Source organism: Bombus terrestris, chromosome 6 (genome assembly GCF_910591885.1).
Source record: "Bombus terrestris chromosome 6, iyBomTerr1.2, whole genome shotgun sequence".
Lineage (NCBI taxonomy): Eukaryota > Metazoa > Arthropoda > Insecta > Hymenoptera > Apidae > Bombus > Bombus terrestris.
The window spans coordinates 22,803,864-22,817,753 of record NC_063274.1 but is presented as its reverse complement, the minus strand read 5'-3'; the positions used below and the strand labels follow the sequence as shown (position 1 = coordinate 22,817,753).

The following is a 13,890-nucleotide window of genomic DNA, read 5'->3' as shown; positions in this document are numbered from 1 at the left end:
CCGTTCGCAGAGAGACGCGATCGCTAGATAACGCGTCAACGAGAGTCGTAAATTCTCGTTACGATTAAACAATCGATGCCACGAACTGATTGATCCCCTATTTCTATTACGAGAATAGAGGTGGTTAGGTTTGAGTGTATACGAACAACTATACTGGGTTGGTTGATAAAAGTTTAATAAAAATAACAAAACAACAAGTTCAGTCAAAGATCAACAATTAAAAACGAAAAAGATAACAGTCAAGGTTTGTTTAGCGGTTTGCATATAACGAGACCTATCGCACTACGCAGCTTGAGACAGACGTTATGTGTTAGATTCGATTCAATGTGTAACGTTCGACGCGTCACAAGGAACTGATCGACTTTAGATGATTTCTTTGTCTCATCTTTAAGACGACCCCCACTATACTTAGGTCACGCCACCGTTCGTGCCTATGATCAAGTATGTCTGTTCTTGCGTGGAAAACGTAACGGACCAAATTCGACGTTTCGAGAACTCGCTGCTTGGCGACAGCTATGCGCTCGTCGATACATTGTATATGATCCGGCGGTCAGATAAGACGATCCGACTGCGACATTGTAGGGCCGCGAGCGACGGTTAGAAAATACAGCCTGTGGTAAGCCTCGTGGCGTAACATTGAGGTTATTATTTCTAATGTATTTTTCCAGTGTTCTACCTCGAGGTGTAATGTTTCTTGATCCCCAGAGCGTGTGCTTTGAGTTGTAGTCTCCCGCTGCGATGTACTTGTCCCCTAGGTCCTGGAAGTATTCTTCCCACATTTGTGTTGTTATTTTGTGTCGCGGAGGCACGTATACTGCTGACAACTGGAAGTAGTTGCTGCTAGTTTGAACTGTAACAGTGGTTGCTTGTAAATATTCTTTGTTAACTTGGCTGTGAAGATAATGTTTGATATCGTTTCTGACTATCACTGCTGTCCCTCCGTGAGCTTTTCCTGAGGGGTGTTTGGTATCATATATGGTGTAGTATGGTATTTTCAAATAGCTTTTTGTAGTGAAGTGTGTTTCTGAGACAAGTAGTATGTCTATATTATTATTGTATATGAATGTTTTAGTTTCGAGGGCCCGTTGTTGTAGGCCGTTTGAGTTCCAGGCTGCTATTTTTAGAGTGTCCGTGTTTTATTTTTTGCTTAGCACGTTTGTAATTAGTTGTAGCATGACTGTGATTTGTTGGGTTTGCTGTTTGAGTACTGCATTTTGTTCGCTTATCATTCTGGTTAGCATTTCGGTGTTCTTTATGGATTGTTTGAGCAGTTCTTTGATTTCTGCAGTGTCGTTGTTACTATTGCTGTGGTATTGGTTATGTGTGTGTGTTGGTTGGCTGGTTACTTGAGCATAGCTTAGACCACCAATGGTGTTGGTGCTGATAGGTTTGGTGTTTATTGCTTGCTCTGTATTTGGTAATATTTCAGGTTTTGTGCTGTCATGATGGGCTTATGTGTTAGTGCTTGTCCTGCTTCGTAGGGGCGGGAACAGTTTTCGTTGTAGTTGTTTTCTTACTTCACAGCCTTTATAGCTGGCTGGGTGGTTACCGTTACAGTTGAAGCATTTAAGTTTTTCTATTTTTCCTGAATATGGGCAGTGTGCAGTTAAGTGATTTTTTGCGCACTTGACGCAGGCTGGGCTTCTGTTGCAGTAGTTTTTATTGTGTCCGTATTGTTGACACCGCATGCATTGAGGTATATCTTTTTTGTGTCGTGGTGGTTCGACTGTTACTATTGTGTTTAGTATTTGTTTGATATCATATATTTCCTTGTTATTGATTCTGGGTTCAAGTTCTATTAAGAATAGTGGTAGTGGTTGCTTAGTGTCGAATCTTGTTATATTGTTTATTGTTCTTGTTTGATGTCCAATTTTAGCTAACTCATCGCTTAGTTTATGTACGTTGGTTTTAGGATGCAATCCTCTTATGACAATTTTGTAGCTCCTTTCAGTTTTAAGCTGGTACGTGTGGTAGATAGCATTTTTTTCTTTTAATGCTTTTATAACTTTCCTAAATGATTCTGGTGTGTTTGTTTGAATTTTTACTTGATCCAATTTTGTTTGCTTTATTGTGTAATTGTTTTTCTCTTCTAGATTATTTAGTAGATCAATGAGCGGGTCTATTATTTGGGCCTCGACAAAGATTGGTGGTGGTTTTGTAATATGGTTTGTTTGGGTAGTGGTTTTACTTACGGGGTCAGCGTCTATTTCTTCAGTTAGTGAGTTGAAGGAGTTACTTAGTGGTAATTCTTGCAGCCATCGCTGCTTTTCTGTGACTGGGTTTCCTATGGCACTTGTGTCTGTGGTTGTTTTACGTTTTTTGCTAGCCTTCACTGGCTTCCAGCTTTCATCCTGGTAGTATCTTTCATGTTCTGAATTGCTATCTTCCTGTCCCCGATGCTCTTTTGTTTCTTCTGTCTCCATGTTAGTTTGTTTGGTTTTTATATAATATGTTTCTCCTTTTGTTGCTATGTTTATAGTTGGTATCTGCATTGTTATTTTATTTCCTCCTCACTATCACTTTGCAGCACTATTACTTTGGAGCACTTTTTCACTATTCACTTATACCTGGAGAGGACGACCGTCCAGACACGTCCGTCCTCCTCGGCTGTCCGAGCAGGAGTGACAATCTTCGTAATGATGAATAAAAAAATAAAAGCTTTTAAAACCCGACAGCGCTGTCATTTTCTAAAAACGTCGTCCTTATACTCCTGATGGCCACGAGCACATCCGACTACCAAATATAAAATGCATTGTGAGTGTGTCATCAGCATAATTTTCGTGAAAAGAGCAATTTTTCTTGATAACTATAATTTGTAACATAGATTAAAATCGCTGATTTGATCCCTCTGATATTGTTGTCTTATGAGAGTTTCGCCTGGTCTTAATTGGTTCTGTTGATTCTTATCGTTGTGAAAAGTCGATTCGCTATATATCTTTTGTATAGAGAACTATTATGTGATGTAAGAGTGTAATGTTGTAATATTTGTGATCCTTACTTTATTAATTTTGTCACTGAGCCGTTCTTTGGTTCGTTGAGCAGTTCATGTTCTCTACTTGTTTCCCTTGGTACTTTCATAAGTTTCGCAATTACAATAAAAGATTTAATTTGTAATAAGTTAAAGATTTGATCCCTTGCTTTATGATGTACGAGAACCTTTGAACTAACAACTTTGAAGTGACAACTGAACGAGAAATGACAAGCTTTCATTTCAATCTATATTTAAGATATTTAATATTTAATCGGTTTTCGTGACACCGAATAAATAATAAATAATAAATTTGAAGGGAAAAAAACAAGAGATTAAGAAAAAATTCTGAAAGAGACACAAATCAATAGTATTATTTTATATTACTTTGCGAATTACTTTTCAAGCATAAAAATAGTTTGACGGTCACTTGTAGTTCCTTCCTTGCCATCTCATTTATTAAATTCGTTTAATTTCGTAAACAAAATAGCCACTCGTGGCGAGTTTTGTGTTTAAAATAGAATTTTGTCATACAGGCTGGTTGGTAATTGATAGTACAAGCGGAAAATTGGTGATTCTACTCGAAAAAAGAAGTCGAAAATATAGAATAAACATTTTTCGTTTGAGACTTTATTTTCGAGAAAATCGACTTTGAATTTTTGATCGGTATGCGTGCAACGCGTGCAACATATTGGAACGGTTTATCAATATAACGTCAATCGAAACACAATCTACAATAAAATCCGTTATAACGAAACGTGATAAAGTGCACGCGTACCGAGCGAAAATTCAAAGTCGATTTTCTCGAAAACAAAGCCTCAAATGAAAAATTTGTATATTTTCGACTTCTTTTTTTTACCAGTTACCAACCACCCTGTATATCCAACAGCTCACTTTTTCTTTGTAAATATTATTAATAATTTTATCAATTTTTTATATTTCCATCCTTCATACAAGTGACAATGAATCATAAAAGTTTCATAGAAATCACAAAGATTAGGGGATAAGTATACCACTATATTTTCATATATGTATATGTATGTATATTCCCAAATTACATGATAGAATATGAATAATATTGAACAAAATATAATCAACTACAGTACCATGGAAATACAACAGATTACAATTTTCTACCTGTCACCGATTCATCGTCATCTCCTTTCATTCTTTTGACACATGTAAAAACAAATTAACCCGTCTGAAATAATCATACCTCGCTCTTTGAATACAAAAATCTATTCAAATGAAATAAAGGGGAAGAAAATAAGAATAAATATAATTACTCAGGTATAATCTTCTCGAGGTATAATTATTCAGTTACAAATGATTCTTCGTTAACACACTACATTGTACACTACTTCTTTTCCCGGTGGCTGAAGCTAATCGTCGACGTTTATAAGGTACGAATTTTGTCAACGGCGCCATCGGAATCTTTATTGAGAAATTAAAATATTACAATTGCCATCACTAAGCTCAGCGTCCACAATACACTATGTTTTTCAAGTTTAGGTGATTCATCGACGATAACCACATCAGATCCGGACCAATACTCAGTGCCAACCTCATCCAGGCATTCGAACTCGCAACATCGGCGTCCAACGCGGAATCTCTTGCAGCTCTGTAATAAGAAGAAATCGATTAATTGTACGGATCAATCGTCACTAGACTACTCGAAAATCCAGGTCATTCAAAGAATAAAAGAAGAAAGAATTGCTCCAATTCCACCATTGCTTTAGCAAAACTAGTATTTGAGAACCATTGGTCAAATATATTATAACACTAAACGTACATTTCGGGAAGAATAATTTGTGCTATGAAACAGAATACGATAAAGTTCAAAGGTTACATCGATTTTCAAAATTTTATAAATTCAGGTGTATGACAGTATCAGTCAGCTCTTTTTCTGTCCCCAAGCGCCAAAATTCATTCCGACTACCATTTTATGTATTTTACAGAAGTAAGCCTTCATTCATCTCCCATTCCATCCACCAACATGCTCTCGACGTATTATCTTCTAAGTAAAATATTGATGTTGAGCCAGACATCCAACTGATTAATCTTTTCGGTATTACTATAAGGTATTTAAAACCAGGGTTTGTGCTTATACGTTAGATGTAATACTTGGCATGAAACCTGCTTATATTGATATTAAATTTATGCATAGTAGGATGTTGGACCATTGTCAAAATGAAATTACAATACACACAGTTTCACCGTGGAAAAGTGGATCTTTCTAGCATGTCAACGCAAATGAAGGTTGGAGGGGGGAGGGGGAGGGGAACTGTACATGCGCCAAACACCGTTACGTTCGTAATTTTTCACACAAATTTACAACTGTAGGGAAAAAATTATCTCTGATGTTTTAGATGTTAGAAATTGACAATATCGCATAACGAAATGCTGTGTTCTAGATATTCTATTTTTGTTACGAAAGTGGTACAAACGAAGTCCACTTAAGAATAGTACAACAAAATCGGTTGAGGTTAGGTTATCATGCAGATATCGCGGCTTTTGTTTTGGAAAGCACGCAACTGCCAGTCTCGTCGTCCCTTGTAAACGAGAGAAAGATATTGTAATTGGTCGGGATTAACATAAAACTCGTCGCATGCGATCAGATGGCCTGAATGTTTAATAAACGAGAGTAGAGTGCGTGCTACGTGGTTCTAGCAGTTTAGGCGGAAACTAATTATTGTAACCGGAGCCGAGATATGTAGCGATATTACTTTCCTCGACAAAGCGTATAAGGTGAGGAGAGAATCGCGATAAAGTAGAACAAGAGACAGGAATTCTTTACGTAAAGCAGATCTGTCAACTAGATAGAGATCCTACAGCTATAACTACAGTGAATCCGTACTCTGGCGAATTGTCGTTTCACAAATAAAGCTTCTGAAAAACGGAATTCATACAATATAACTGCTGTTGTAAGAATCTACATATCTGATTTTGCTGCCGTATTTGTCAGAACGTTTGTTTATCAAAAAAACGCATCCTCTGTAATCCTCAGTAGCTTAACAAGGCACAGTTAATAAAAGAAATAGAGCGTTAAACGGTGACGATTTAATCACTGTTAAATAGATATTGGTCTCTTTAGCTAAAATGCCCTATGATTTATTTGCATCATTTTTTTTCATGCAATTTAAAATATTTAAATAAACAATATTTACCAAATATTCAAATATTTAAAGAAACAGTAGTCCATACAATATAATTTTATTTGGTGGTTATTTGATATTTAATATTTTGGTTTACATACAAAATTGAAATTATACTTTGCTTGAGGACAAAAATTCTAATTGCATTCCTAACATATACCAATAATTATTGATCAAAATAGAAAGAACTACAAGACTAGGAAGATTACTTAGCATCTTATATAGCCTGGCAAGGCTCGAACGTTTTATCTTCCTGTAGATTTTCTTTGCTTTTAGACTTTCCTTCCATTTCTCTGAATTGGTATCTTCTGTACACTATTTATAAAAGGAGAATAAATTACATGTTACATCCAAGTTACCAATCCAAATAATTTTAAGTAAGAAAAGAGATCTAATGCAGCAGTTTCGACTTAAATATAGATCCGACGATTATTTACGAACAAATAGTATAAATCTTTTAGCAATATGAAATTCGCAATATTTATTCAAATATTTATATTTATAGTACGCCATTAGCAAAGAAGACATGTTTGCGTGCGTTATCGATTTTACGCTTTTGCCACGCAAACATGGAAATTGCGATTCAAAATTGAATTTGCACTGGAAACGGTTGACGTTCCCGACTTCACGTGCCCGAAGTGAACGGACAGAAGGATTGAGCTGGAGAACGCTCTTGGCGAGAACATAGACGTGGACAATCTGATCGCCACGGTGACCGCCAAGAACGAGAGCTGAGATAAATTCAGGCAATTTCGCAAGACCGTCATGTCTCACAGGAGGGTGACAGCGAAGGCCTTGAAGGAGGCAAGGAGGAGAACGAGAGCAACAACAACTACGCGGAGCAGTGAAGGCAGAGATACAAGACAACAAAGAACCACAGAAGGAGATCAGCCCAGTATTCTGAACTAGCTGAGAAGATTTTTTTTTTTTTTTTTTATTATTTATTTATTAGAATATTTACAATTAATTCTCGTTGAGAATTTTCAGTAACTTAATTTGGCGTGATACAATGACATGGATTATAATAGCTTTATATTGTTAATTCTAGTAGGACTGAGGATTTAATCTAGTGGGTATTTTCTTTCTAGTCTGCGGATCTGGTCCGTCGTGTCCAGTAGTTGGGTGACTAGTGGGTTGTGGTGGTTGTTGACTCTTGTGTTATATCTGCTTCTGGACTTGTGTATTTCATCTTTGACTGTAGGTATCTTGAGGTCTCGGTGGATTGTTTCGTTGGTAACATACCAGGGTGCATTTAATAGGGATCTTAGCGTTTTCGATTGGAAGCGTTGGAGTATTTCAATGTTGGAGTTACTTGCTGATCCCCATAGTTGGATTCCGTAGGTCCAGACAGGTTTTATTACGGCCTTGTAGAGGGTTATTTTGTTCTGTATGTTTAGTTTGGAGCGTCGGCCCGTGAGCCAATAGAATTTTCTTACTTTTTCCTTTAGTTGCTTTGTTTTTTCCGAGATATGTTTTCTCCAAGTTAGCCTCCAGTCCAGGGTCATGCCCAGGTATCTTACGGAGTCCTTGCTTGGGATTATTGTGTTGTTAATGGTGACCTGGGGGCAGGTTTGTTTTCGGAGCGTGAAGGTTACATGAGAGGATTTTTTTTCGTTTATTTTGAAACCCCATTTTTGGAACCACTTTTCCATGGAGTCGAGACTTCGCTGGAGAGTGGATGAGGCAATTGCCGGGTCTGCGTGGGTAGCTAATAGTGCTGTGTCGTCGGCAAATGTTGCTATTGTTACCTCGTTTGGTACGGGTAAGTCGGCAGTGTAGATGGAGAATAGTAGGGGTCCGAGGACACTACCTTGGGATATGCCGGATTCTATTGGGAATGTTGCGGAAGTGGTGCCTAGGCATATAACTATGAATTGTCTGTTGGTTAGGTAGGATTTTAAGATGGAGTAGTATGGGTGGGGTAGGATTTTTTTAAGCTTGTAGAGTAGCCCTTCATGCCATACTTTATCGAATGCCTGTTGGATGTCTAGGAATACGGCTGAGCAGTATTTTTTCTTTTCAAGGGTTTGGCTGATCATGTGGGTTATGCGGTGGATTTGCTCTACTGTTGAGTGTTGTTTTCGGAAGCCGAATTGGTGATCTGGGAGAGTTTTCAATTCTTCTAGGAGTGGAAGGAGACGATTTGTGAGCAGCCTCTCGAATAGTTTAGACAGGGTGGGTAAGAGACTGATTGGGCGATAGGAGCTGGCTTCATATATTGGTTTACCGGGTTTGGGGATGAGGGTGATTAGTGAGATTTTCCACGCCTTAGGAAGGTGTTCAAGGCGGAGGATGGCGTTAAAGATTGATGCGATGAGTGCAATCCCTTTTATGGGGAGTTCCTTGATTGCTTTATTTCCTATTAGGTCGTGACCTGCTGCTTTCTTGGGGTTTAGGCGACTGATTGCTTCTATGATCTCTGCAGAAGTGAAGGGTTGGATAGGAGGGGACATTTGGAAGGGAGTGTGCAGGTATTCGGTGACGTCCGCTGTAGCTATGGAGGAATGGGGTTGGAATACTTCAGTCAAGTGTTTGGCAAATAGGTTGGCTTTTTCTATAGGGCTACGCGCCCATCCACCCTGCGGGCGGCGGATTGGAGGTATTATTTGTGGGGGGCGCGTGAGTTTCCTGGAGGCTTTCCATACTGAGTAGTTTGAGTCGGCTGTGGGGGACAGGCTGGCGAGATATTTGTGAAAACGGTCATTATTGTAGTTCTTTATGGTTTTGGATAGTTTTCTAGTTGCGTTGTTTAGTTTGCGTTTGTCCTCCGGTGTTCTATGGGTCTGCCATATCCTTCTTAGTCTACGTTTTTCTGCTATTTTTTTTAATATGTACTGGGGGTACTCGTGGTTGCTGATGGACGTTTTTGCCGGTGTGGAGACGCGGATAGCGTTTATTATGCTCGCATTTAGGTATTCCGTGGCTGCTCCGATTTCGTCATTGGTTTTTAGTGAGGTTGAGGCTGAAGTTGTGTGGGTAAAGACTTCTCTAAAGAGCTGCCAGTTGGTGTGTTGGTTATGAATGGAGCAATTAGGTGTATTCTCGATGATAGTTGAACTGACTGTTACTATCACGGGGGAATGATCAGAGGAGAGATCAGCCGAGGAATTGATTTGGACGTGTCTTGGCGAGATATTTTTAGTTATGAAGAAATCAAGGAGATCGGGTATTTTGTTTGTGTCGGTGGGCCAGTGTGTGGGTTCGTATGTGGTAAGGTAGTTGAGGTTGTTGGATATTATGCTGTTGAGGAGGTTTTTGCCTCTTACTGTAACCAGTCTGCTACCCCATTGGGTGTGTTTAGCGTTGTAGTCTCCTCCGGCTATGCATCTGTTGCCCAGGGTGTCCAGGAAGTGGTCGAAGTCTTCTTTGGCAATGGAGTGTCTGGGAGGGCAGTATACAGCTGAGGTGGTGATTGTACCATGACAGTCTTCTATTGCTACGTTTGTTGCTTGGAGGTAGTCTTTCTGGAATGGTGGAAGTTCGTAGTGCTTGATGATTGACTTGATTATGATTCCGGTGCCGCCGTGAGCCTTTCCGCTGGGGTGTTGGGTGTGGTAGAAGTTGTAGCCGTGTATTCTGAGGTAGTTTTTGTCGGTGAAATGGGTTTCGGATATGAGCATCACATCGATTTGCTGTTGTTTTAAGAATAGTTCTAGCTCAGTTTTGTGCTGAGCTAGACCGTTGGCGTTCCACAGAGCTATTCGCATTGGTTTTATTTTGCTTCTGTGCTTATGAATTTGTCCATGAAGAGTGTGAGTAGTGACAGCAAGTTGTTAATTTGCTCAGTTTGCTTCTCGATAAGTTTTTCGAGTCTGGTAAAGTTGTCTGTGCTTTGTGGGGTGGGATTTCTATTTTCTGTGTGTACACTGTGTGTTTTCGAGTTGTATACGTTTCCTTGCGTTGCCTGCGCATAGGATACTGTTGGTGAGGTGAGTTTTGGGGGTTTAGGTTCTTGTATGTTTATGTCCTTGGGTCTCAGTTTTGGATACCTTATATTATGTAGCGATTTGTAGGCTGAACATCCTTTGTAGTTCGCAGGATGCTCTCCTTGACAGTGGATACACTTGGCGGGGGTTTCCGGGGATTCAATGCATTGGTCAGTGGGGTGATTACCTGCACATTTTACGCACCGGAAGTTGTGATTGCAGTATTTCTGCGTGTGGCCGTACCTTTGGCACCTTTTGCATTGTATTATTTCTTTCTTTACAAGAGATGGCTCGAACTTAACTATGGAGTTCATCAGCCGATTGATATTGTAGATTTCTTTGTTGTTTGTTTTTTGTTTTAAGTCTATAAAGAATAAGGATAGAGGGTTTTTTGTGATTCTGTGCTTAATGTTGCTGATATTAGTTACTTCGTGGCCGTGGTTTGACAGTTCGCACTTTAGTTCGTCTAGATCGACTGAGTGATGGATGTTGCGTAGCACCACTCGAAATGGTCTTTCTTGTTTGAGCTGGTATGTGTGGAATTTAGCGTTTAATGTTTTTAATAGCTTGGTTAACTTTCTATAGGCGTCTGGGTGGGTCGGCAGTATTTTCACGTGGTTGTTGTTCATCTTTAGCTTGTAGTCCTCTTTGCTGATTTCTTTTTCGATAGTCTTAATCATTGACTGAATGTCGATTACGTCGTTTATGAATATCGGTGGGGGAGGGGGAATTCTTTGAGTATGGAGATTGTTTACCTTTTCGGTTGTAATCATGGAGTCTTCCGTGGACTCCAGTATTGAGAATCTATTGTAGGTGGTCACTTGGCTGGCTGATGGTTTGGTTTGATTCTTGTTTACGTTTGTCTTGGTCGGTTCGAGCTTCCGTTTTTTCGTGAGCTGGTCGTTTACCAGGATGGATGTGTTGCCCTCTTGCCACGGGGGAGGAAAAATGGCGGTGTGATAATTTAGCTCCGGGGAGCCTGTTGGAAATGATAGAGCCATCATCGAGCTAGTTAATTCAGTGTGAAAGAACTAGTCGAGAGGCTGTTAACCCCTGGCTAGGTTAGTTGGATTCGCTTTCGACAGATGGGCGTCACGTGGAGTTTTGTGAACTTCACAGGGCACTGGATACACGTCTGCACGTCACGGCACTCAGCAGCAACTGGATAGTCACTGCTGCTTTGTGGACTTTGCCGGGCACTGGACACACGTCTGCACGCCTCGGCACTCACGAACGAACTCCTGAGAGTTACTTGAATCGTCTTTGAGATCGTACGGGAGAGTGATTCTCCATCACGGTAACGCTGTCGAGGAAAACTATGATGGGTGTGCCTAAGGGCACGAAATCATCGGATTCGTGGAGAAAAGCCTTCATTCGGAAAGTGAGGGAAATTGGCGTTTCTGTTAATTGGTCAATTTCCATGTTGGTGGTTAGGGAAGCGTGCTAGCCGCCCTTAAGAGAGAGTTCGAGAAGAGGAAGCGTCGTTCGTGAGAAAAATAGATTTCTCCTATTTTCTCGTAGTTGGGACGAGGACTGTTTGTCGGTTTGAAGGACTTTAGTTAAACAAATCTTAAGATTTATAGCGGGTTCTCGGGCTAGCTGAACATGTACTGTGGAGACGCGTCGACATCTGGTAATCATCTTACTCAAAGAATAGAGTCTGCGTGTGGCGAGCCACGGGACAGAAATCGTTGAAATGCTTACCGTCGTGCCCCGTCCTAAGTATTTCTTTTAAGGAGAGTTATAGAGTTACTTCATGCCTTTGTTAGACAAAACGTTCATCCCTTGACCGCGATTACGTTCGGCGACTGGTTGTCGCCTCGAGCCCGAGCTCACTATCATAAATCTCGAATAAGTACAGTCGGATCGAATGACAACGGTTTCTTAATTCGGCTATGGTGAAATCTAAATTACAGTACTTGGGGTCTTCCCAAAGTTCCGAAGGGAAGGTTCCGGTGTTCTTTCATCTCCGACAAATAAATGTCTAATCCTATGTATTTATTTCAACTGAAATCTTAACTTAAATATTTATTAACAATATTCTGACGAATATGCAATGAAAGATAAAAACAACTTTATTTTTCTTATAGAATGTCTCATGCTTCTTACTCATTTTATGTTTCTCGTTGTCAGTGCGTAACTACTTATCAACCGCATGAATGCTAAGTTTTACTACTGAGAAACGAAGAGACATATAGATGCAAATATACGCTACCTCGCGTGAAAAAACATCAGATACATTAACCAGAAGGAATATCCGATACATATAAAATTCATAGCGTAGTTATTTATACATACGGAATATTTCTTTCTGTATGAAATATTCTTTCTTCTGAATTCTTATTATAAATGTATGTCCATTTCCTACCTTAAAATGTCTCTCCTTTGAAAAACTCCATTTAAATATAACGATCAACAAAATATTACCAATAAAAATATTAAAACGAGATGCTGAAAGAACCTTTTAATGAAGTACAAATGATTATTTCAACTTTAATTCTGTTAAATTTGAATTGAATCATTTATAAACCGAACAGGTGTATAAAATTTTATTGCGTAAAAATCGTGAAGCTGAAAATTAGGAACGAATAACGAATGAGTAACCTAGTTTCATTAAAAGGTACGTGTACGCCGATCCGCGTAACAACTTCGACACTCCAATTATTATAAAGCATGTATCCTTCAGAGATTTTTTGCGCGAACGCAAGATACCTTTTACACGTGCAACTGAATAAGTGGAACGTGATTTTCAATATTTCTTCTTGTAGAACTTGTAACAACGTAACTGTTTCACGAATATTTTCCCTGACACTTTTACAACGATGCGTAGAAATCTCCTTTTATAATTAATAATTTCAGCATTTCTCTGAACAGTTTCGTTGCGATTAAAAAATATACAAAGCTTACGACGTGCTTGTTTAAAAATATTTATATGGAACAAGATTTCGAATTTGTCGCATCAATCGCGATCTCAGCAGGTGTAAATTAATTCGTTCTAATGAACGAATAAATTAAACGACTCGTGACAAAAATTATCCCTGTCCATGTTTGTCTTTCTAAAACTAATTCAAGGCGAGTTAAATGAATCGCTGTGTACCCTATTCGCGCAGCATGTGTTTCAACGACCAGCATGCAAGCGTTAACGGTGTACTTTAGTTTCGCATGGTTGTGCTAAGCTGGTTGCTCTTAGAATGAGCATATACTTACAAAAGGAGGTGAACAGAAGATAGCCTTGCACCATTTTGGCTCCGAATGGTAGCAGACGCAGAGGCTGCAAACTGAAGGTCCCGGCACATACAGCAGCCCATGTGAGATAACTTGTCCTTCGAAATCAGTACAGTTTTCTTCTAAAGCCACTGAAAACGATTACCAACGTCAATATCTTTGCCCCTCGACAATCGTACGCGCAGTTATGCTAACCGTTTTAACACCACGCAGCGTGATCGCTCAATTCGCGTACCGTGGTAAATTGTGCCACGACGTATGGTCACGATCATTAATTCGCAACGCGCTCAAGCGTGCTCGTCGCGAGTCATATCAGAGTTTCCTCTCGTAATTACTTGTTTTTCAAATAATCATAAACCATATAAAAAAAAAAAAGAAAAAAAAACACCAATATAAAAAATTACCTCTTGAATCGGAAAACCAAATCCTGCATTATAGAATGTTATCACGCAAACGAAACGCAGAGCATAAATATTTCGCAAACTTTTGAGTGTTTGTTGTAACGCTTCCAGTATAACCGATGAAATGAAGCGCGAGCACGTCGAACGGTATATTTCGATGAAAAAAACAGGATGAAAAAGGGCAGCGCGATCGCGTCGATCGGTACTCCTCGCAA

General features: G+C 39.4%; 1 protein-coding gene across 3 annotated transcripts in view; it reads right to left on the bottom strand.

Moving 5' to 3' along the window:
* LOC125385250 (integral membrane protein DGCR2/IDD-like) overlaps positions 1-13,890 on the bottom strand; it is a 129,485-nt gene that overhangs the window by 105,279 nt on the left and 10,316 nt on the right. The window contains exons 3-4 of one of the 3 annotated variants that reach the window (XM_048406518.1): positions 13,257-13,405; positions 3,989-4,589 (exon numbers count right to left, since the gene is read on the bottom strand). The exons of the other annotated variants lie outside the window; for them this stretch is intronic. Of the exons in view, the coding sequence (XP_048262475.1) occupies positions 4,416-4,589; positions 13,257-13,405 (323 nt within the window). The 3' untranslated portion in view covers positions 3,989-4,415. Of the gene's footprint in view, positions 1-3,988; positions 4,590-13,256; positions 13,406-13,890 lie in introns of those variants that run through there. 3 annotated transcript variants of the gene reach the window in all.